This window comes from Pteronotus mesoamericanus, unplaced genomic scaffold (assembly GCF_021234165.1).
Source record: "Pteronotus mesoamericanus isolate MK-2021 breed Mesoamerican mustached bat unplaced genomic scaffold, CSHL_Meso_final scaffold_85, whole genome shotgun sequence".
Taxonomy (NCBI): domain Eukaryota; kingdom Metazoa; phylum Chordata; class Mammalia; order Chiroptera; family Mormoopidae; genus Pteronotus; species Pteronotus mesoamericanus.
Genome location: NW_026555329.1, coordinates 22,557,932 through 22,581,973, shown reverse-complemented (window position 1 = coordinate 22,581,973; position 24,042 = coordinate 22,557,932). Strand labels below are relative to the sequence as shown.

At 38.7% G+C, this 24,042-nt stretch overlaps 1 protein-coding gene across 2 annotated transcripts in view; it reads left to right on the top strand.

Annotated features, from left to right (window-relative positions):
- The window catches only part of CDK14 (cyclin dependent kinase 14), a 537,382-nt gene that overhangs the window by 165,668 nt on the left and 347,672 nt on the right, over positions 1-24,042 (top strand). For both annotated transcript variants that reach the window (XM_054564177.1, XM_054564178.1), the window contains one exon: positions 2,342-2,421. In XM_054564177.1, the coding sequence (XP_054420152.1) occupies positions 2,342-2,421 (80 nt within the window). The remainder of the gene's footprint in view (positions 1-2,341; positions 2,422-24,042) is intronic.

Here is a 24,042-nt window from a genome sequence, read left to right as displayed (position 1 = left end):
TTTAAGTATATAACCTTCAAAAACATGACTTCCTTGTATCCCGGGATTCAGTTCATGCTGCATATAAGTTAAGGGTCTCAAGGGAAGAGGGAAAGCTTTGTGGGGAGAAGGTTATGTGTGTGCGTGCGTGTTTATGGGTGAGGGGAAAATATCAGTAAATGAGGGGAAAATTCCAAGCAGTTCCTGGAATCAGTTACTGCTTCCTCAGGGAGCGAGTGATGAGCTCAACTAGGCTAAGAAAAACCGGTGCAGATGTCAACACTGACTGCATCCCAGCCTCAGGCCCCACCGAAGGTCTCCTTAGTCCTAAAGGACGAAGTGAGGAGCACAGGTACAGTCTCCAGTGGAACCTCATGTGCATAGTAATGTTCTGCCTGCACCTGGGCACCTATCAGGATTAGAATGTTGAAGTAATGTATTCAGAGTGGAGAACTGCAGGGCAGAAAAGCAGCTGGTCTGACCTTCCAGCTGAAACACAAGGAAAAATAAACACATTGTAGACGGCACATTGTGGAGCCTTATAATCAGATATCCTTATTTGATTACTGTAACCAGTAATGCATTTCAGCAATCAGTTTAATGAGGAATGCCGCTCGGATGGCTGGGCTGTGATACATTCCTTGGCCTTGCGAGTTTCGTGTCTGCGGCCGTTTTTTGAGCAAAAACAGACCATGTGGATTCAGTTCTTAAAAAAGAGACGTTCAAATTCTTTATTTCAGACTCAGTTTTCCTCTGCTAGTTTCATGACCTCACTTTGGTTGCAATTTAAATAGCAATGAAAAACCATTTCTCATCTATCAAATTGGCATAGTGCAGGTGAAGGGGGAACGGAGGTGCTTGTCGTTTGCCGTAGGAAGCGTAAATTGGTACAGGCTGCGCAGGATCATTTTCCAGTATTCATCAGAATTAGAATTTAAAAATGCACATACATTTTGATCTTGCAATTTCACTTTTAGGAATTTACAGATGTATTTTTACATAGATGAAATTACATGTCCAGGAATATTTATTGCTTCATTGTTTTAGTAACAAAAAATTGGGAATGTGCCTATGAATTTAGGAGGAAGTTGCCAAAATATGTATTAAATGATAAAAACTATATGCAGTGTATTCTGTATGGCATGCTACCATTTATATATGTGTGTGTATGTATTCTATGTGTATGTGTGTTTTTTTGTGTGTGTATATGTATATGGGTGGCCAAAAGTAGGTTTTTAGTTGTAAGTATGCAAAACAGAGTTTATTCTTGTATTATTTATTATTGTATTATTTTCCATAGGAACAACTGTAAACCTACTTTTGCCCACCCCTCAGTGTGTGTGTGTGTGTGTGTGTGTGTGTGTGTGTGTGTGTGTGTTTATGAACAATGGCAACTGGTGGCCTAGAGGATGGGAGCTGGGTGGCTGAGAGAGGGTGTGGCAGGGAGATAAACTTCGCATCAAATGCCTTCTTGTATCTTTTATAGAACTTTTAATGTGTGCATGTTTTACCTAATTTAATTAACAAGAGATTCTTCTAGGCCCCTTAAAGGTAGAAAGTAGAGCATTCACCTAGAGGACTCATATAGGTAGACATGTCTTTGTTAATGGAATTGACTGGATAGAAAGCTGTCTGCCTAGCGCATTCTTACTTTTAATTGGAGCTGATACACACACAGGATGCATCTGGAAGAGCCATCTGCTTTGGATAGGTCTTGTGTAACCTTGCAACAGTGAACTATTCATAACTTTTATTTTGATGATACACTGTATTATAAAACACAGTCAGACCAAATATAATTTCAGGATGCCCTATTAAGAAAATAATTGTGAAAAAGGGAGGAAAGAGAGGGAGGAAAGAGGGGAGAGAGAGGGAGGGAGGAAGGAAGAGAAGATGGAAGAGGGGAAGGCTGAGTGCCAGGTTTCTGTCTTTGGGGGTTGAATGATCTCAGTTTAGGATTTAAGATGAAGACATTTCAACCAAAGAAACAAAAGTGCTGTTGGAGAAACAACATTATTTTGACTACTTGATTTTTAATTAATCTAAGAGTAACTGACAGAGCATGGTGATTTTGTTAAGTACTGGTTTCATTCTGGAAGGAACATTGAGTGAATCACAGAAAAACTTCAGTTAAATTTTGGACTATGCAAGGGAGTATTTAAAATGTGAGTATTTAAAGTGTGAATATTTATGGGGATGATGCAGAATTCCCAGACTTACTGAAGTTAATCTTTCGTGGCGGCATAATTGAGTCACTGACATTTGCAGTGCAAAAATATAAATTGTAATGAAGAAAATTAGAACCGTAACAGGAACAGATTTTCATGGATTTGCTTCTCACTTTCTCTTTTGTTTCTTCCAGGGTTAACGGGAAGTTGGTGGCCCTGAAAGTGATCAGGCTGCAGGAAGAAGAAGGTACACCTTTTACAGCGATCAGGGAAGGTAGGCATTTTCTCTTCTCTGTTATTTGTGTGTTGACCATCACGATTTAAATACCATTGCACCTCTGAATATGCTGAGTTTCTAAATTATATGGTTCTGTCTCTTATTGGAATGTGTACACTGGAATTTAAGGATCAGTACCTGTTACAATCGTATCAAGTCATGCTAAATAAAGTAAGACCACCCTGCTGCATACTCAGGTGTGAAAAAGACACAGACTGCTGTGTGTTACTGATGACATGATCACTCTCTGAGGAACTTCATTTGTCTGATTTTACTTGTAGAACTCCTAAAGCGCATATTAATCTAGCATTACTCTACATGCATGACTTTCAAGGAAAGTCCTTAAAAATGGATCATACTATCTTATTATTCATTTTATTCTTTCTTGATTTCTTCGTTTTATCCTTCACTATATTTTATATGGATTTTTCTTGTTGATTTAGAGATACTCTTTCTATATTAGGATCATTTATGTCATAGTTTCTTCTATTCTGACATTTTTCTAAAAATTCCTTTTACAATGTTGTTGTTACATATATGTTTTTAAATTTTTATTAAGTACAATTGTTCTAGATTTTGCTTTATTGCTTCCTGCATAGTAGCTCTACTCCAAGATAATAACATATATTCTTTTATTAGCAGGAACTTTGAAGCTTAGTTTTAGAACTTTTAGCACTAGGAGCTTTCCCTCTATTACATCTTTAACAGTACCAATTATCTTGACATAAAACTTCAGGGTTTTTTTTTTTGCACCGAAGGAACATAGCCACTTGTTCTGCTGATCTACAGTGAGGTATAAATATCAGTGATTTACTGCAGTAGTGTTACTAAGGCATAGATAAACTAAATGTAGCCTATTACTGGTCTGATTGTTTTCCACAATTATTTTTATGAGTTACATTATTTTTGAAAGTCTGTTTTCACTTTTTTACCTTTCATTCTCTTTTTCATACCACTTCAGTTTCTGTAATTCCTATTTAGTTGAGGATATTCTAAAGTGAATCAGTGGCCTCTGTATTACCAGATCAAAGAGATGCTTCTCCTTAATTTAGCAAAGTTTCTAGCAGTTCATAAATGGTTGAATCATCATCCTCTGTGATACCAGATTTTCCATATAGGCAGCTTTTTCTCTTTTTCTTGTGCTGGTTTCTTTTCTAAATATTAGGGAATTTTGGGACAGGGAAGGGGCCTTCTTTTCTCTAATCAGCACCATTTTCAATATGATTTTATTATTTCATGAGTTTAAATAGCAACTATACACTGATGACCTATACATGCCTCTCTTTAGCTAAGACCTTGTCTTTGTCTACATTCTCATACATCCATTACCTGGCCTTTCCTCTTGAATCCAGTAATGCATAAAAAGGATAATATTTCCCTACCCAATGAGGTTTATTCCAGGAATTCAAAGCTGGTTCAACTTTGAAAAATCAATCAATGTGTAACAGTTATCTCATACTTAACACATTCAAACGGAACTCATGGTCCCTCTGCCTACTATCACTCACATCACTTTTGTCCAATACGAGTCATAGCAGCACCCCGTGTCCCCCCCGCCCCCACAGGTCTGGCCCATGAAGGAGTCCTGTGCGTCACGTCACTAAGGCACAGCTCAAGTCTGCCTACTCTGTCTGTCTCCGCTGCCCCCTCCAGTTCCGCAGATGCTCAGTTCCTGCTTGGACTTCTGTACTAGCTTCTGATTGTGCTCTCCGTGTCACCTTTTCCTTCCTATTGTCCCTTCTCTACTCTGCAGTCAATGCAATGTTTTTAAAAACCAAAATCATGTTATATCACTTCTTCCTTGAAAGCCTCAGTTTCAAGCATTATATGACCTGTTTTTCCCCAAACATGCTGCAGGATTTCCTGCGTCAGGGATTGTACGCATGCTCTTCCTCAAGGTTGGAATGCTCTCCTCCAGCTCTTCTCATTGGCCAGGTGTCAACTGTTTTCTTTTCACACAGATTTCCTTTGATTGTTGCATCTAAAATATCAGCTGACCATCATCTTACTCTTTTTTTACTCACCATGTCACCACCTTATTTTCTTTATAGTTCTTATTGGCATCTGAAGATAATTACTTTCACTCCTCTCTACTAGTATATAATCTCAGTGAGATCAGGGACCTTGTCTGATCATTCACTGCTATATTCCCAACATCTAGCATGACAATCATAATATTTATTGTGTGACTTAAGCAAAATCATTCAGCTACAGCCTATGTACATATGACCCAGTGTTAGACAGAGATTCTGCCCTCAAGGAACCTGCCTTCCAGGTGGGAGACACAACATATAGAAAATAATTTGAGAAATAGTATTAGGGGACATTTCAATGCCAAATCATTTCTAAAAAATGTAAGTTTTAAAGAAATTCCTCCATTAGTCAGGAGAGGTAAGGTGTCAGCTGGGTCTTGAATTAAGCAAAACAGAGATAAGCAGTGAAGGGTAGGTTGAGAAAACGTTGCATTGCAGAGAGGTGTAGAAGGAGCTGAGACCAGAAAGCTCAGGTACAGCGAATAGTCAGGAGTTCTCGTTTGCTGGGTATGGGAGGATGGGATGGCTCTTGCTCCAAGGAAGATACCGTCACAATAATTGGATGGTGCAACTGGCATTTAGTGTGTAGGAGCTGGACCTTCAGCAATATGCAGGACGCTCTAATACGGAAGTAGGGAAACCACAATCTGAGCCCCTCAGCCAGTTTTTAAAAATAAACTTTTCTTTGAAACCTATTCATTTATGTATTGTCAGTGGCTGCTTTCTTAGAATCAGGTGGTTGCGACAGAGCGCATGGTCCACAGAAACCTAAGCTATGTACTGTCTGGCCCTTTACAAAGTTTCTCAGCCCCTGCCTGGATACAGTGAACAACTGTTTTATGTCCCATAAGCCTTTTGAATGTCCTACTGAGGAGTCATTCAAGTGAAAACCTGTTTATATTTGCCTTAGGCTCCTAGCCAACTATTATAAATCCAAAATGTACTCTGCACACATCTAATATATACCAAATTTTCTAGGGGTACAACTGCAGTGTAAATCAAAGGAAAATTGTATTTTATTTTATTTAAAACTTCACTAAAATTTGTTTACCATTTTGAAAAATTACTTAGTTAATGGCAGTGCTTCTTGCACTATTTAAGTCACTAATGCAACACTCTCAAACAGTCTGAATTTGGAGTGGTTGTGTTCATGCTGGTTCTCTGTACAGATGGGAGCACCCCTCTTTATTATGATTTCCAGCGCCTGACTATTTATGCTTTTAAATACATCATTTTATTATAAATTATTTTTTTGTTTCTCTTTTACATTTCATTGATGTATAGATGTATACTTGAAATTCTATGTATAAATATTTGAAATTATGTGTGCACACAGACCCTATGATCTATAAATTTCACTTCATTCTAGTACAGCATCCTTATAAAGTGTTTGTTATATAGAGAGGATATCGGGTCTGATGAGATTGGAAACTGCTGGCTGAGAGGGAGCCGTGAGTTCCAGTTGAGCTATGGCAGGAGGCAAGGTTAAGAGTGCCGTTGAATTTGCTTAAGGCACACCCTGCGTGTCAGGGAGTGGGAGAGTGGGAAAGAGATGCTGGGCCAGGAGAGAAGCAGGAGGAAAATGAACCTGAGTAGCAAGCATGCTCTCTAACAGGAGCGGTGTGTGCTGGAATTAACCTTGGAAAAAACCTTGCTGTTTGGTGCTGTCTGTCAAGAGACATTTCATAATGACATTACTGTATCCAGTTGTGACAGTTAGGTCAATCAATGGGAAAGTCAAGGAAAGAAGAAGGTCGGGTCTACTGAGGTTGTTGGTGAGCTACCTGTTTATATTGCTGGATATAAGGCAAGGCCCTTGGGCACATGTAAGTTTTGAGATAAGCTTAGGAACTGGCTCTGGGATTCAGTTCTGCTATAGAATGCAAGGATGGCTCTATAGCTGGGACCTTTTTTTTTGTGGGTCGGAGAGCCTCTGAAGGCTTTTGAACTAAGTATATTAGAAAGATAAAGCTGGTATTGGGATATGATATAGATTAGATAAGAAGGAGCTTGAAAGCTGATAAATCAGTCATTTAGAGTAGTATAGATTTGAAATTATGAGGACCAAGTGGATCAGAAGGCAGTGACAAAAAAATGACAAGTGGGGAAAAAATTGTCAGAGCTAGATGAATTATTGGTTATAAATGATTTGAGAGGGAAATATCAATGGTTTTGAATGAGTAAAAAAGATGATGCTAAAGGGAGAAATAGGCTGCGACTGCTGGAGAATTGCTCTGAACACTTCACAGTTTTAAAGGGCTGTTCTCCAATGTGATCTTCACCTTAGTCCTTTGAAGGTTTTCTTTTTAATAGAATTTATATTATTTATAGAAGTTGTATTATAAATATGGAATGGAGGCTCAGAGAGTTGGATGTCTTGTCCAAGGGGTTGCATTTTGTACCTTGATGTTCTTAGATCAAAACAGTGTCATGCTAGCTTTGAGGGGCAGTTGATTTGGGCTTCAGTCATTTTGAGTTCATGAGACATCTATTTGACAATGTCTCATTGGCAGTGTGGGAGTATAGCTCACAAACATTCAGTTTAAATAGTATATATTTAGCATAGTTTTTAAGAAGTTGAGCAAGTATCATATTTTTGTGGGAGAGAACTTTGAGTGAAAACAGAGAGTGAGTTGCAAGGCAGTGCAGAAAGTCCCATGGGTATTGGAGTCTGGAAAACTGGGTTTTGATTCTGATTTTGTTCTTCATTGCTGCACAATAAAAGGCAAGTCACCCATATTAGTTTGCTAGGGCTGTGACAAAGTGCCACAGATTGGGAGGCTTAAACAACAGAAATTTATCATCTCATGGTTCTGGAGTCTATAGGTTCAGAGTCAAGGCCCTCTTACTGGGAGCCACAAGGGAAGGATCTGTTTGAAGCCTCTCTCCTTGGCCTATAGGTGGCCGTTCTCTCCCAGGTCTTCACATCATCTTCCCTCCACACCTGTCTGTGTCCAAATTTCCTTTTGTTTTAAGGACACCAGTCCTACTGGATTAGGGTCCAATCTAATGATCTCTTGTTAACTTAATTACTTCTGAAACATTCTTGTCTTCAAATACAGTCACCTTTTGAGGTGCTGGGATTAGCACTTTAACAAATGGATTATAGGGGGCACAATTCAGTCTATAACACCACGTAATGGCTTTGGACCCCAGTAACCCTGCTTGTGGGACACAAGGGTTTGTTTATGGCATCTCTTAGAAACAGTCTACCTCTGCATTGTGGTTTTCATTTCCCAAGAAGGCTTTTTTTAATTTTAGTTTTTACTTTTTATTAATCCTTACTCAAGGCTATATTTATTGAGAGAGAGAGAGAGAGAGAGAGAGAGAGAGAGACTGAGAGACACACATACATCGATTATCTTCCACACATGCCCCAACTAGGGATCGAATCCACAACATAGGTATGTGCCCTGACCAGGAATTGAACCTGCAACCTTTTGTGTATAGAATGACATTCCAATCAACTGAGCCACTTGGCCAGGACCCTAAGTACTCTTTAAACTCAGAGTTCAACTGCTCTGGAGATCAGAGAATAATACAGAAATTGTTGGAGCTTGGAGGAACGGATCACAAAATGACACTGTATTTCTTTTTAATAAAAATATTGTGAGCTCTCCCTAATGAAACCTTACTTCTGAGTTATATTTTAATGGAAATAAATGACCCTGTAGTAAAAAGAATTATTAAACTCTGAACCAATTTTGGTTATTTGTTCCTCTTTTGCCTTTCTATTTTTGCCTTACATAGTCTTACTTGTCTGCTATTTACGTGTGGAAATGAAAGTTATCACCAGTACTCAAATCTTTCGCTTTTAATACTTCTAGAAATCTCTGCACAGTAAATCCTCTGTGTGGCGAGTGTTGGAGCTTGAAATATTTAGAACAAAGGTGCAGGATGCTTGGGATGTGTTCATTTTTACATTTTTACATCGATGAGGGAGTAGCATGGCTTGTTCAGTTGCGATGAAACCCTTTAATTTTAGTTTGCTTCTTTTCTGCTGTTATGGTCAACTTCCTTATTTACAAATGTCAACAGCAAGAAGATTTCAAAGTAGGAAAGCACCATGCACAGTAAGGTAGTTTTCAAGTGGCTGCTTGCCACTTACAAGCTTACCTGGGAATTTAGATTTTAACACATAATTTTCACCTGAAGTGGAAATACGTGTAAGCAACCGTAATCTTACTAGATTTATGTCCAAAGGTGGACTTTGAATTTTATCTCATAGTGCTGGAGAGCTTAATGTCTTAATTCAGGGTCAGGTGCTTTGAAACTCATTTCATCTTTGATGGCAGCTTAGAGAATTAAGTAGCAGTGCTGAGGGCCAGCTTTTCTCTTTTAATTTAAAAATCTTTATGTGATATTGTCATGGTTTTTAATGGTACTGATAAAGAATCAGAAGATAGGCTTGAAAGGAAGTAGATGGAATTTCTTAGGATATGCCAGCTTTAAGTTCACTTAAAATGTGTATATGTGTATGTTCTTACCCTGTGATGTTATATTTTCGATGTCTGAACATTTTTTTTGGTTAGGATTTTCCCAGACAAGGAATGAAAGTGAGGGGACCAGTTGTCTCCTTTTGTGAATTCTTGAATATCTATTGGTTTTCTTAGGTGGGGGTTAGGCTTAAAGAAGAATATAGATATTCTAATAGAGAACAGTTTAAAATTGTAATAGTGGCAATATCAAGGAACGATACTTAGTGTGTGCTTACACACCGTCCATACACAGCCAAGGCCGGGTCTCTCCTAATTCTGACTAAACCTTTCAGGTGTCCAGTCCCTTTATTTCCAGTTTAAGGTAAAGAAAGTAGGACACAGACAGCTTAAGTCACCCACCCACGGTCACGGCTAGTGTGTGGCAGAGTTCAAGGTTGAATCTAACCAGTCAGACTCCAGAGCCCCCACTTAAACATTATACTGTGATACAGGGATTTTAAGTAAAAAATTTGAATTTATATTGCATTTTTGTTTCATGCAGAGGGTTACATTATGGCCATTAAATTAAATTAAGGTAAGCAGAAAGGATAGATTTTGTGGGGGGAACATCAGGGGAAAGCTTGTTTGTGAACGCGCAGGCACAGTATTCAGTAAGTACAGTGGGGCAGCGTCCGTGCAGGGCAGATGAATAGGAAACAGGATCAGCAGTGTAGCCATGAGACAGTCTAGGCGTGTAGCAAACAAGAGCCCTGTAATGCTAAACTGTATGGTATGGAACTCATTATTTGAATATAGAGTTTTTTAATACCTGTTTGAATAGTCCCATATGTTTCACTCAGCTTTTCTCTCTCTTCTCCTCTCCACCCTTTTTCAGAAACTGAGTCTTTTGTTTATTTATTCCTCAGTTGGTCCCTACCCCCACTGTTTATTCTGTTAGAATTCTGGGGAAACATTTTAGGTTGCTAATAAAAATGGAACTACTCAGGAAGGCAGAGATAGATAGAAATTCGGGAGGAAGTTAAGGAAGAAAGACATTTTTAAATGTGGAAATAGTTAAACTGCTGGTAAAATGAATAATTGATCTCTTAATTGTTACTTAAATGTGTAATTGTATTTTAATTATATAATTAAATATTTTAATAGTGCAGTAACTGTGGTATATAAATTACCTAAGATATTGGTATTATTTTTATATATTTTGTAAAGTTATTAAATAGAAAATGAGGCTGATTTTAATTGAGCATTAAAAATTTCAATGTTTGCTATTTGATATTTGCGATCACATTGATCTTATGTCTCAGCTGCTTTATTTCTTTTTTTTTTTAAAAACCACACAATTTCTCTTTCTTGTAGCTGTCTCATATAACTGCTTATGAAGATTGAATGTTTGATATCTGAGTTATTTTTCAATTGGTGATTAACCACTGTGAGTTTCATGTTTTGCGTTTCATGTTTGGGGTATTGTATTACTTTCCTAGGGCCGTCATTAACAAATTACCACAGACTTGGTGGCTTCAAAGAACAGAAGTTTATTCTCTCACAGTTCTGGAGGCCAGAGTCCAAAATCAAGGTGTTGGCAGCATGTGCTTCCTTTGAGGGACCTAGGGGAGAATCCTTTCTTGTCTCTTCCTGACTTGCATTGGCTCCCAGCGATCCTCGGTGTTCCTTGGCTTGTTTCTGCATCATTACAATCTCTGTCTCTGTCCTCGTGTTGTCCTTCTTCCTTGTGCCGACTCCTGTTCTTGTAAGAACACCGGTTGCTGGACTTTGGCCTACCTTAATACTGTGTATCTTCATCTTAGCTAATTACAGCTTCAAAGACAGTATTTGCAGATAAGTTTACATTCTGAGATTCTGAGTGGACATGAATTTTGGGGAGACACTAATTCAACCTACTACATGTGTTCATTCCTTTCTGTTTCATAGAGATTTGTAGGTAATAGTGGACTGGGACATGCATTGCACCTTGGAAAGCTTAGGAGAAAAATGGATCATAGAGCCCTGGCTGGTGTGCCTCAGTGGGTTGAGTGCTGGTCTGTGAACCAAAAGGTCACCAGTTGGATTCCTGGTCAGGGCACATGCCTGGGTTGTGGGCCAGACCCCCAGTTGGGGGATTGATGTTTCTCTCACGTATTGGTGTTTCTCTCCCTCTCCTTCTCCCTCTTTTCCCTTCTCTCTAACAAATAAATAAGATTTTTTAAAAAAAATGTACCATACAGTGGCTTTCATCATATTCTTCATTGCTTTCTTTATACTAAGTGTACATATCTCGAACGAATGGATGCCTTAATTTTCTTCCAAGGCGATTTGTTCTTTGGTCTTTCTACATAGACTCTTTTGTAGTTGCTTTGAATTTTTGTGTTTTAAAAACTGTCATTTTCCTGGATGATTGAAGAACTGATGAACTACAGCTTGTGTGGAGAGAGAGTATGTCGGGCAGAGTATTGAATATGATTGAGATATTGGTAGTTAGGTTGGAAGCAGAGAGAACTGATACAAAAGAGATCTCCAAGGCTACTAAGTAGACGTGAAATGTTGACAAAGTCTCCTTCCACAATTCTGTATATTGATTGTTGGGACTCTAAACACGTTTATTCAGAGACAAAATATAAATTTTGATTGGGTCCTATGCTGTTCTACAAGAACCTTTTTTAATCCAGGTACGCAGTCCTAACAATTATAGAGCTCTCATGAGCAAATAAGCCTAAATATCCTTTGTAGTAGCTTTTCTTTGACAAGATGATTTCTGAATTTCAAATGTCTGGACACCCTCCTGGTGGGAGAGGGAATCTGCCAGAGAAGTCAGATCTTTCATTCGCTCCTTTTTCCCCGGACCTGGAATCTCTCTTCCAGGCTCCTGGAAGCTGAATTGAGAAGGTGGGCACAGATGGGAAGTGGGACTCCGGGAACATAAGCTCCTTCTGTGGTGGAGGCAGGCCACCGTGCTGGGGCAGGAGCAGAGGGCGGCCATCTGTCCCCCTGATGGCGTTTCATCAATAGCAGTATTGTGACTTGTTCATCATCTTGTAATGATTTCTACATTAACAAGTAGGTTATAAGCACAATTTTTAGCGAGGCTCTCCCCTGTGCTAATGCAGCATCTGACCCTATCTATGCATTGGGTGGCAGGTTAAATTAGGTATCTTTCAAGGAAGGGTCTTAATAACTCTTAGGGTTTGGTAATTTCTATGCTCAGTTTAGGCATTTCTGAAATCAGCTGTTTTATTGGCAAATGTTTTTTAAGGCACTCATTGTACCACTGTTGTTAGAGATACATTAATTCTTATACGAGCCAATTTGGAAGCTAAGTCAGACTTTAGAGATATCTTGTGTAGCAGTCTCTCAATTGCATACTGGTGGTGCTCAGACTGCAGGTTTGGCTCTTGCAGTGGATTTTAACAAGTTGGATGAATGACCAGCCAGCAGGAGTTAGTTTCACTTGTCATTAAGAGCCTGGGCTCTTAAAGTCTAACTGCCTGGATTCAAATTCCCACCTAAATGTGTGACTTGGAGCAAGTCTGTTAAACTTTTGTGCCTCAGATTCCTCATCTGTAAAAGAAGGATACAAATACTACTAACCTCTTAGGATTGTTGGAATATTGCAGTCATTCAGTACAAAGGTGAGGCCATAAAATAGAAATGATCAAGAAATAATGACAGTTTCTTCATAATAAAAAATTTCATTAACAGAAATTAAAAATTCAGAAGATCTGGATGGTGATCTCTAGGAAAACTCCCAAAAGAAGAACAAGAAGCTATCGTCTCTTATCTCTTTGAGGATAAGTGATACATTTCCTTTTAATTTTCTTCTGTATTGTCTCTGTTTAATTTTTTTTTCTGTTTGTTTGTTTTGTTCTTTCTTATTGGAAGCATCCTTCAGCTGCCTGGAGATCTTGATTATCAACTTATAGATTGAGACACTACTAATATGCTGACCAGAAACTCTTTGTTCTTAGGTAGGGAATGCTGTTAATTGTAGGGTGATGGGGGTGGGTTAACCAGTTTGTATTCCCTCACAGCCCTCTCCGATGTCAGTATGTGAGGGTCTTTTCTTGGGAAGAGGCTTAATTTTCTGCAGAAGGGATTATTTAATCTCCTGCCTAGAGGATATAAGTTTGCTGCCCAAGGCATGGTGATTGAGGAAGGGACAGGGGTTGTGAGGGATTCTCACTCTTCAACTTAAAGAGTTTTATTGAATCTCCTTATTTTCAGTTCAGGCCATGCTGTTAGTGTAGAGGGACTAAGAGGTATTGAAGTACTTAAGGCAAAAAATGATGCCTTATTATAAGAGGCCTTGGCAGTAGAGAGAGAGAGATGAATGTGATTGGGAGGGACTTAAGGGGTAAATCTGGTAGGGCTTGGTGTTTGACTGGGCATGGAGCTTGATAGAGATGGAGGTATGCAAAATGACTTCCTGGATTCTGGCTTGAGTAATTGGGTAGATAGTGGAGCCAAGGGCAGGAAAGGGACTACAGGGCGGTGGCAGGTATCAGGAGGGAAAGATAATAGCACAGTCTTAACGTGTTAAATTTGAGGCCTGGTACTCATGTGGCAATTGTTTATATGGCAGTGCAATTTATATAACAGGTCAGTTGTTACCTATGTTGGGGACCTCACTTGGCACTTTCAAGTACATGATCTCATTTAATCTTTCAACATTATGAGGAAGGTTGATGTTATTATCTTAATTTTAGTGATTAAGAAGCTGGGATCTAAAGAAATTTTTGTCCAAAATTATGCAAATAATTATGTGGCAGATGTGGAGTCAATTTGAGTCTTCTACCAAGTGCCCAGAAGAGTTGCCTGACACATGATAGCCACTCAGTACATGCTGAAGAATGAGTGAATGAATTAAGTCATTCGGTAATCTCCAAATCATTTCTTTTTATTCTACTACATTGCATTACAGTGGACACAGAGACCTATGGGCTGAGAGTTGTGCATAGATTTTTTCAGGATGCTAAGAAGCAGAGAAGCGAGGTTGAAAAAGCACCATAAAGCAACTCAAAGGATTTTGAGTCTTGATAGACACTGCACCACTCACTGTGTGATTGTGAGTCACTTAACATATTTTTCTTTGAAACGAAGGGGTTAGACTATCTGACTAGTACTAGCATGAATTTTTGCCTTGATGAAAGATCTATAGTTCTATCATCAGCATTCTTCATACACATGTTGCAATGTGATGCACATTTGCTGTGTTTAAAATATTTCTTGTAAATCTTCTAATAACCCTCTATATCTGTTATTGAAGAAATGAACATGAAGTACTTCAGAGCATTTGACTATTGACAGACAAAAATTTTGTAAATGGAAGATAAAAAATCCATGAGTCTAGATTTTTGATTCTGAGTGTATGTAAATTGACAAAATTGTTATTCTTTGTAAGTATGAGTAATTTGATGAATGTCTGCCAATTGATATCAACCAAAAATTTGCAAGCTGTTCTATCATATGACTTCAAAAACTATGAAAGTCATAGGTATTACTTTTAGGTCTAAATTTAAAGGGTAAACTTTTTTTTTTTAATCAAGTAACTTATTTCTTGTCTTTTAAATTTCTAAAAAATTTCTATTGCGTTTTGTCTTCTTTGGAAATATAGATTTCAAATTATACTTGGAAATATAAGTATTTTCTTGGAAATATAAGTTAAACTATATGATACATTTATATTTAAAACCTATTAAGAAAGATTAAATATAACTAGCTTTAATCTGAAGGCATTTATAACTGGCTAAAAATCTTCATGGGCTTTTTTTGATACCTACTGTGCTAATCTTTTGAAAATGTTCCCTCATTTAATTCCTACAGTAATCCTATGGTGTAGATTGGTATTGCCATCTCAGAATTACAGATGAGGATTTGAGGCCTAGAGATAAATAAATTGTCTTGTTTCAAACCATTTGCTAGCAAACAGCTAAGTTAGGGTTTTAACTGAGGTCTTTTTTTAACTGAGGTGTTTGTTCCAAAGATGATACCACTTCCCTTCAAAATTTCTTGACTAATTTAGAAAAGTGTTGGGAATTCATAATCTGTGTATAAATTTCTTGTCATGATATTGTTATAGCTACTACAAGTTGCTTTATAAAAATGCAGTCCATTGACATACCTTTGTATTTCTCAATATTTGCTGCCTAAACTATGTACTATTTAGGGACACAGAAAAAAATCAAAGGATGACAAACTATGAACAGCAATTAATTCATGATCATTGTTATCGCTGCTGATAGGATTTATCATCATACAGTTTCAAGTTCTAGATTAACGTAAATTTCCTTGAATGTTTTAGGGACGCTTTAGGACAGTAGTAAGCAAGGAGATTTTTAATCTTCATTTAAAAAAGGTATGTCATGTATTTTGGAACAAACTTTATGGAAAAGAATTTGACAGTCCTGGAAAGAGAGGAGGGAGGGAGAAGGGGCAAAAACATATTTGAAGAAATAATTGCTAAAAAATTACTAAATTTATTGGCAAATATGATTTACCTATTAATGCAAGAAGATAAATGAGGCCCTAACTTACAACCATTGTAGCCTTACTGTTGAAAGACAAATAGAAAATCTTGAAAGAAATAGGAGTAAAGCAACTCATTACATGCAAGAGAAAAAGAACAGTTTAAGATCTAACCTCTCATCTAAACCACTGGAGGCAAGAAAGCAATGTAAAGACATACTCAAAACAAAACAAACAACTTATTCACCAAAACCTCCACATCCAACAAAGCCATCCTTCAGAAATAAGGGCTAAAGACTTTTTAAATCAGCTACAAAATGAGAGAAAATATTTCAAATTAATATATCTGATAAAGGATTTATATCTAAAATATATAAAATGTTTAAAGAGGTTCAAAACTCAGTAATTAGAAGACCCCCCCCAAACTTTTTAATGGCCAAACTATTTGAATAAATACTTCCCCAAAAAGATACGCAAATGGCTAATGAGCCCTTGTAAGTGATGCTTAAACTTGTTGGCATAAAGGAAATGAAAATTAAAACCACTGTGAGAAATAGCTATACACCCATGGCTGTAATTGAAATGACTGACTATACCATGTTGCCAAGGATGTAGAATAACTGGAACCCACATACATTGCTTAATAGGAATGTCAAATGTTACAGCCACTTTGGAAAACATGTTGAAAGTTTTTTTAAACAATATGATATTAAATTATCATACAACCCAGCATCTCCACTTCTGGTATTGCCTACCCAGGAAAAAGAAAAAAACATAAGTATGTGAATGGTCCTAACTTTACTATGCAGAATAGCTCAAATCAGGAAACAATCTGAGTGCCCATCAACTTGAATTCTTAAACAAATTGAATATTTATACAGAAATAAAAAGGATCTAACTGATAACATGCATCAACATGTTTGAACCTTAAAAACATTATGCTTAGATATATAAGCTTTGTATATGTACATAAAATTTCCAATAAAGGCAGACCTGGAAAGACAAAAAACAGATTGGTGGTTGCCTGCATTTGGAGTTGAGAGTGGGGATTGACTATAAATTTTGACCACTCTCTGATAAAATGAAATTGTTCCATTGCTGGATTGTTCTTTGGTTGGACACATCTGAACTATGCTATTGGCTGCAGAACTCTATAGATTTACTAAAAATCCTCAAATTTTATACTTATAGCAGGCATATTTTTATGGTTTAGGAATTATACCTCAAGTAAATTTTCACCCGATTTTATTAAAAATGTATTTATATGCTTAGCTAAAAATAGAAAATTTTTATATGAATTATAGGACTGTGGTTACAAAAGTCTATTGAGGGAAAGAAAGAGGGGGAAACTGTTGGTTGGTCAGAGAGCCTTCAAAGTGACGGTGGGAGAGGTGACACCTGAGCAGTACTGTAGCCGGTCAAAAGGAGGGTTTTGAGGGTCTGCCGTTGGTGCTGCCCTGTCTGTCCTGGCTTTACAAGACACATGGGTCACATTTTACATCGGAACTTAAAAAAATAATGGTCATTCCTGTCCTGAGTGAGAAATGAAGTCCCCTGGTTGACAGCGCTGGCGTCAGTGCGCTTGCAGCCCGCAGCGTTCCTGCGGGGAGAGAACAGGAGCTGCACGGCCCGGTGCACTGCACTGACCCGCCCTTGCTACTCGAGGAGGGAAAAGAGACAACCCAGGCAGCTGCGCTTTTGAAGCTGTACGTCATTGCTGTCAGTTTCTGACAAACAGCTTTAATCACAGCATACTACTTGTTCAGGGAGATAAAATAACCCAATCCGAGCCAAAAATCACTATATCACTTACACAATCGAGAAGCTGATTGTAGATGGCAACTAGGCTTTATGATTGTAAATGACAGGTTGAACTTTATGACTCCATCGTGGAGAATCAGCCAGAGAAACTACATCTTGGAGAAATGAATGTCCCTCGTCCTTCTCAAGCCTGGGTCCTTCCACCCTCGCCCTGTCTCGGCTATCACCATTTTTTAAGACCTTGTTAAAGCGCTGCAGGTTTTTTTTCCCCCTGGAAACTTTCTGGCTTTCACAGAATAATATTTCTCTTTTTGTGTTCTTTTTGCTTGCTTGCTTGTTGTTTTTTGTTTATGTACTAACCTTTTACCATTTACATTATACTTTTTGATATGGTCAGTTGTGTTTGATCATAAACTACTGACAGCCTTTATCTTCCGAGGGCTCTAGTGGGAATCAAGCTTTGGCTAGTAACACCCCAGCTCTTTCCCTGTGTAGGCCAAAATGGAACTAACCCAGAGTCCAGTTTGTTTTCATGGAATTGAAGCAGTAATGAAAAGGACCACAGTAGTTTTGGATTAAAGGGACAAAGACCTCTGGTATGGTCATGGAAGAGATGGGGTTTGGGCCGAGCTTAGATAATGTCTTAGTTGGTTCAGGCTGCTATAACAAAATATTGTAGACTCATTAGCTTATATACAGCAGAAATTTATTGCTCACATTTTTGGAAACTGGAAGTCCGAGACCAGGGTGTCTGGATGGTTGAGTGAAGTCCCTCTTCCAGGTCGCAGACTTCTCCTTGTATCTTCCTGTGGTGTAAGAGGCTAGAGAGCTCTGTGAGATCTTTTTTAAGAGCATCAATCCCATTCTTGAGGGTAATACCCTCAGGACCTAATAGCTTCCAAAGGCCCCACCTACTAGTACCATGCCTTTGGGGATTAGCATTACAACATTTGAATTGGGAGAGGGGCAGAGGGGTTGCACAACTATTCAGACTTTAGCAGATAGGATTCATACAAGCGGAAGTGAACAGAGAAAGGCATGCCTACTAGGGTAGCAGGCTAAGGTGGGAAGTATAGCCTCTTCCCCCAACTCCATCACCAGTTTGACTGACATAAAGGAAGTTAAAGATCCCGGTAGGATGTTTGGGTTACTTGTAAATGTTTTCTGATGAATACGCTAGCTGTTCTTGTGTTCACTGTTGTTATACTTAAAAAGATAATCTTGGTATTGTTTTATGAAAAATCTTAGTTTCTAGGGGTTCTGTTCTTTTGTTTTTTATTACTCTCACATTTGTTACTATGGCACAGGCTTCATTGTTGATGCTGGTCGTTAATACGGCCTGGGGACCTGGGGTAATTGGTGAGGGAAAAAGCAAGAGACCACAGACCTGTAAGCCAATGTTATGAAGACTGGGAAAGAGGAGATAGAACAAGATGCTGAAAAAGAAAGAATGATCTGGTGGAGTGGGATTAGCGAGGAGCTGAGAATACTTGTGTCTTAAACAACGGTGATTTTGAGGTTGATAGAACCATTTACAGAAACAAGGAGCCAGGACTGGCCCTAGTTTTAGGGTCAGTGTTCAAATAGCTTTGAGCTGAGAAGAACTGTAATGATTATGTGATCTGGTTCCTGCATTTTACAAAAGAACACACTGAGACCTAGAGAGTTTAGTAAGTTGTTTGAATGGCCAAGATCAGAAGAGTTCAGGCACAGAGTGAAAGTCACGGGGGCCATTACAGAAGAGAAGATGGCCAGAGATCTGCGTGAATCACATCTTTAAAATGCAGCTCTCACCGCAGGATGTATCTGATCTTGGTGGGACGTGCCAAAAAGATATGTCATTGGGGTTTCTCTATATTTCTCATCTTCCTCTGACATTTTGGAATGTGGTGGAACTCTTCAAAAGACCATCAAGTAATCTCATTTTAATTTTTTAAAAAGCAGATTAATACCATATGTGAAGAAAAATGTACCATATAGTTTATCACGGGAAAAGCTTAGAAGTAGAAAGTTAGTGTAGGACATTTATATTTTTTGGACACATGCCATATGAGTCAAGTCCCTGAGTAGTATACTCATAAGAATTGAATTGATAACAGCACACACACACACACACACAAAAGCCCTAACAATTTGAACAGGGCCCAAGAAAAAGAATTAAAGGAAATAATAAGCAAGAACTTGGCAGCGGTTCTGTTGTCTGTGAGCTGACACTCCTTCCTTCTGTCCTGGAGTTTAGGGCAAGTGTGTGTAGGAACCAGCTGCAGGGGTCAGTTTCAATAATGACAACTTGGCTTCATAGAAATACTTGTGATTATCAAGTTTCCTTGATGAAGACCAGTATTCATTTTTCTGTAGGGGCATCATTGTTTCTTGGGTGCCAGATTTGAGGTAGTTTCCATCGTGAGCAGCAAATTGGTTGTGTTTGTTTATTTAAGATGATCTGGGAAACATTTTTTAAAAGTTCTAAGTGCATAATAGTCTTTTCATAACTAGTTGCCTGTACTGTTAATTTCTGATGCCTTCTACGGGGTTGATCAAAAAGTCCATGTGATTTTTTTCTGTAAAATAAAAGACACATTTTTCATTTTTACCAATAACATTATTGATTTGGATATTTTGAGCATGTTGGCTATCTCCTGCATGGTATGACATTGACTGTTCTCAATTAATGTCTCTATTTGATTGTTATCAACTTTAACTGATCTACCCTACCTAGAGTGTCATCCAGAGAGAAATCTCCAGCACAAAACTTCACAAACCACTTTTGACATGTTCAATCAGTCACAGCACCTTCTCCATACACTGCACAAATCTTTTTTTGAGTTTCAGTTGCATTTTACCTTTCTTGAAATAATAGAACATTATATGCTAAAAATGTTGTATATTTTCTTCCATTTTCAATATTAAAATGGCTACACAAAAATTCACCAATTTTGGTGTTTTTTTTTAACAGAGTGATATGACAGCTGTCACAATACAGTCTAACAAAATTGTTCTGAATGAAGTTCAAGACAATTAAGCCCTACTAGAGCCATCTTATGGAGAAAACCAAACGAACTGTTTGGCCGACCCAATACTACAATGATTGTAAGCTTTGTGGGAAGAGATACATTTCTACTCTCTTGGGGACTTCCAGGGCTGATTTGGACCTGCCCCTCTTACGTTCATACATTTGGAATGTTGCAGATTGTTGATGACGGTAAAGGGAACCAGTAACTCCCCCTGCCTACCCATTCTAGCCAACAGATCATAAACGCATGGGATTGATGACCAGGTAGATTCAAACCCAGTCCAGCTGACTGTAGCACAGCTCTTACTGACCACAACTACATGCTGCTTCCCAGAGGCAGGATCATAGAGGTTAAGACTTGACCTCTAAGTGCTTCGCTGCTTGATTGGCCCAGAGCCGCAGACCAGTACTCAACTCCAGTTCCCAATTTCCTTTCTCAGCCTAACACATGCAGCCTTCTCTAGCAGAATCACGAGTGTAATAGGAAAGAGTCAAAACTTGTCAGGCAGGGATTCACCTATAATCAATTAAATTTGGGGAACATAGACTAACCAAATACTAGGCCCTGCTATTTCATAAGCTGGTTACTATAGAGCACTTATTGATATCACACATAGTAGAAGAGTTATTGCAAAAGAAAATATTTTTGAATTGTTGCTCTATCAGGGGAACTAAATCAAACTGAAAATGGAAAAACATGAAAGTACAGCTACATATTACACAATTTTGTTTTCAAAGGCATGCTTGAAAATTTTCAAAGTTGGGGAACTCTGGTAGCTTAGCTACAGCTTGAAAATGTACACTTATAGACATATATATTTCCAGAGGGCTTTGACCTCAGTAGTAGATTATTGCAAATATTGCCATTAAGCTGATTCTATTATAATTTCAGGTTTACCTAAATGATTAAAAATAAAGTAATAAAATATTCTAAGCAAATGAATTAATAGTGAATTTGATTTGTTAGGAATATTTTTCCTCAACTCTGAATTTTATGCGTGAGATGGAAAAATTACTGGCATTAAATCTTCAGTGTTTAACAGGAAGTCCCGCCTTACTGCTTTAGTAAAACATTCATCAATCTAAAAGGTTTGAGTACAACAAAATTTTAAGACCTATAAAGGGCATATGACCAATATTTTGTATGTCTATAATTTGTGACTCAAACCTTTTATCTGCTGTTATTTTACTCTATATATTATGATACTTGGAGCAAAAATATGACTGAAGAAATACGTGGGTAAATTATTTCAGTGATCTGATTAATCTGTGTATTGCTTTTGGGCTTCATAAAGCATGTAAGCAAATCCTTAAGTATCGTGATATATTGCTTTGGTGTGTGCATGGAGTTGTTTTGGAAGCTTTATGTGTCACCGGAGGGGAGTGCATGGCCCTTTATATATCACAGATGAATTATAATGCAAAAGCAAATTTGAGATGACAGTCAAGAGCTGAGATTTTGATGCCTATAGACTTTTCTTATGAAATGTTTATTTTTCTTTGTTTACAAGGAAGAAACTGAAGTGATTTGCTATGCATATGCAACCCAGTGGATATCTGGCAAGCTTTCTTTAGTGCCGCTCTTTCCAGGAGACAGCCCTTTCTGCATGCGTGCATGTAAACACATCCATTGATACACCCCTGCACACTCAAAGCTTATTTTAGATAACTCATGTCTAATAAGTGCGATTCAATTCATTTCCCTGTTGCATGTGATTTTTTTTTTTAAATTTCATAGAAATAAACATGTAGGAAACTGTCTTCTTTTTAATTGCCACGGGCCCCCCTGGAGTTTGGGAAATCACTCTAAGCAATTTGTGGCCCTTAGAGAAGAAAGAGAAGACATTTCTTTTAGGTTTTACATAGTCATTTATGAAATTAATGTAGACAGCTAGTCTTCTGAGAGTTTTTGGCTTTTGGAGAAATATTAACCTCCCTCAGTAGGAAAAGGAGGACTTTAATGCTGAACATTTGCCCTTTCTCTTGAAGGGGCAGTGAAATTCCTCCCCTTTGAGATAATTTTGGTAAATGAATAATTTGATTAGAAATCAAATTAAGAAAGCACACACAGTAATTCAAACATAGGACTCAATTAATATTTTATAGAATTTTTCAAATAAAAACTGGAATGTTTTCCCTTAAAGATAACTAGTTTCTTCGACATAGCAAAAACTCATGAACTTCTCACATTTTTGGTCATCCTTAACCTGCATTTCGTTAGCTGACACTGTGCTGGTGCCGCTGAGGAAATGTATAGTCCTTGCAGTACTTAACTGGCCTTCCTGTATTGTCTTTTTGTTTGTTAAATCTGGCATCTTGAACTCCCCTCTCTTCTCTGTGGAGTCTTCCTCCTCTTTGTGCTTCCCTTGAGCAACCTGCAGGCTCAGGGACTTGGCTCTCTGCTTCCTCCCCAGAGCTCTCTACTCTGCGGAGTTAGCTGTCACCTCTCTGTGCTGACTTCCCCATCCACATCTCTAGCCTTGACTATTTTAGCCCCCAAATTCAGATACCTCAATATAACTCTTATTGAATGTATTGCTATTATCTCCAACTCACCATGACCAAACTAAATACTCTTTTGAATGCCCTGGACCAATGATCCTATGGCATTCAAGGTCACCAGTAGTTTCACTGACTGAAAGAAATGAGGTTTTCTGGGCTGGGGTCATGTAATGTTAGACTCCGCTCTTTCTTTGTAAGTAATCTGTCACCATTGTAGAGTTTTCATCAGAAAGGCTACCACTTTTGTCCCTTTCCTTTCCCCCTTCATTGCTGTTTTCCTGTCCAGGTATAAAGCAGTGAAGGTCCTTGAATAATCTCCTTTCTGAGTCCTTCTGATTCAGGCCTTCCTCCTTTCAGTTTCTCCTACGTTGTACTGCTAGAATAGTCCCCTTCAAGCCCGGTGTTAGGTGGGGCTCGCTGGAAACGGACCTGGAGGCAGAGTTGCATGCAGGTTTATTGAGGAGTATTCCTGGAGATAAACCTTCAAGAAGGCGAGGAAGGCAGGATTGGACAGAAAGAGAAGTTGACCTGCAGGGAAGTTGTATCTGAAGCCTCAGCTAATCCTTCAGTGTCCTGGAGCTGGAATGGGCTTTCACAGTTGCAAATCAAGGCAAAGGGCCAGACCCTTATACCCACTTAGCTCTCCTTGCGATGTGATCCATTTCAAAGATCCTCTCATTTAATCTCTTCTCTGCCTCTGAGCAAGTCCCCCCCGGGAAGAGGCATGAACTTGGGGGGACGCTGTCCCTACAGCCGAGGGCTCTTTCCAAAACAAGCCACGGCTGTGGAGCAGCAGCCAAGGGACGGGTGTGCTGGTGGCGAGCTGAGCCCCGCAGGCTCCACCACAATCACACTTGACATTTCACGTCCCTGTGTGGGACGCCTCTGCCTGCTTCACTAAGGTGAACGTCTCTGCCTGACTTTGAGGGTCCCTCCATTACTGGGCCTCGCCTTACCTGTTTTTGAACTTCAGTTTCCTACCATCTTCCCTGCCTGCCCTCCAACCCAGTAAGGGTTATCCTCGGGGCTTCCCCACTGGGGAGGTTTGGCCTGAGCCTCCTTGCGATCCCTGCCCGCCCACCGTCTCCTCTGCACCTTCCTGTGGGCCTTCGGGCCTATGCATCTGCCGCCGTCCCTCCTGCAGTATTCGCTCCCCTCTACGTCTTCTGTTCTGCTTCACACCCAGTCTGTGAGTACTTTACAGTTCCGCACTTCATTGTCTATTTCTTCATAATTATCATTAGTTTTGTGGGTGCTTATCTTTAAAATATTATTTTGGTAGGTGAGACATTTAATTTCTCTGGTATTCTCGATAGAATCTAGCAAAATGGCTAGTCCCTTAATAGAAGATCAATAAGTTGCTGTTTTATTTCCTGATTGTTTTTTTTTTTTTACAGCCCCCCTCCCCCCCCCCCCG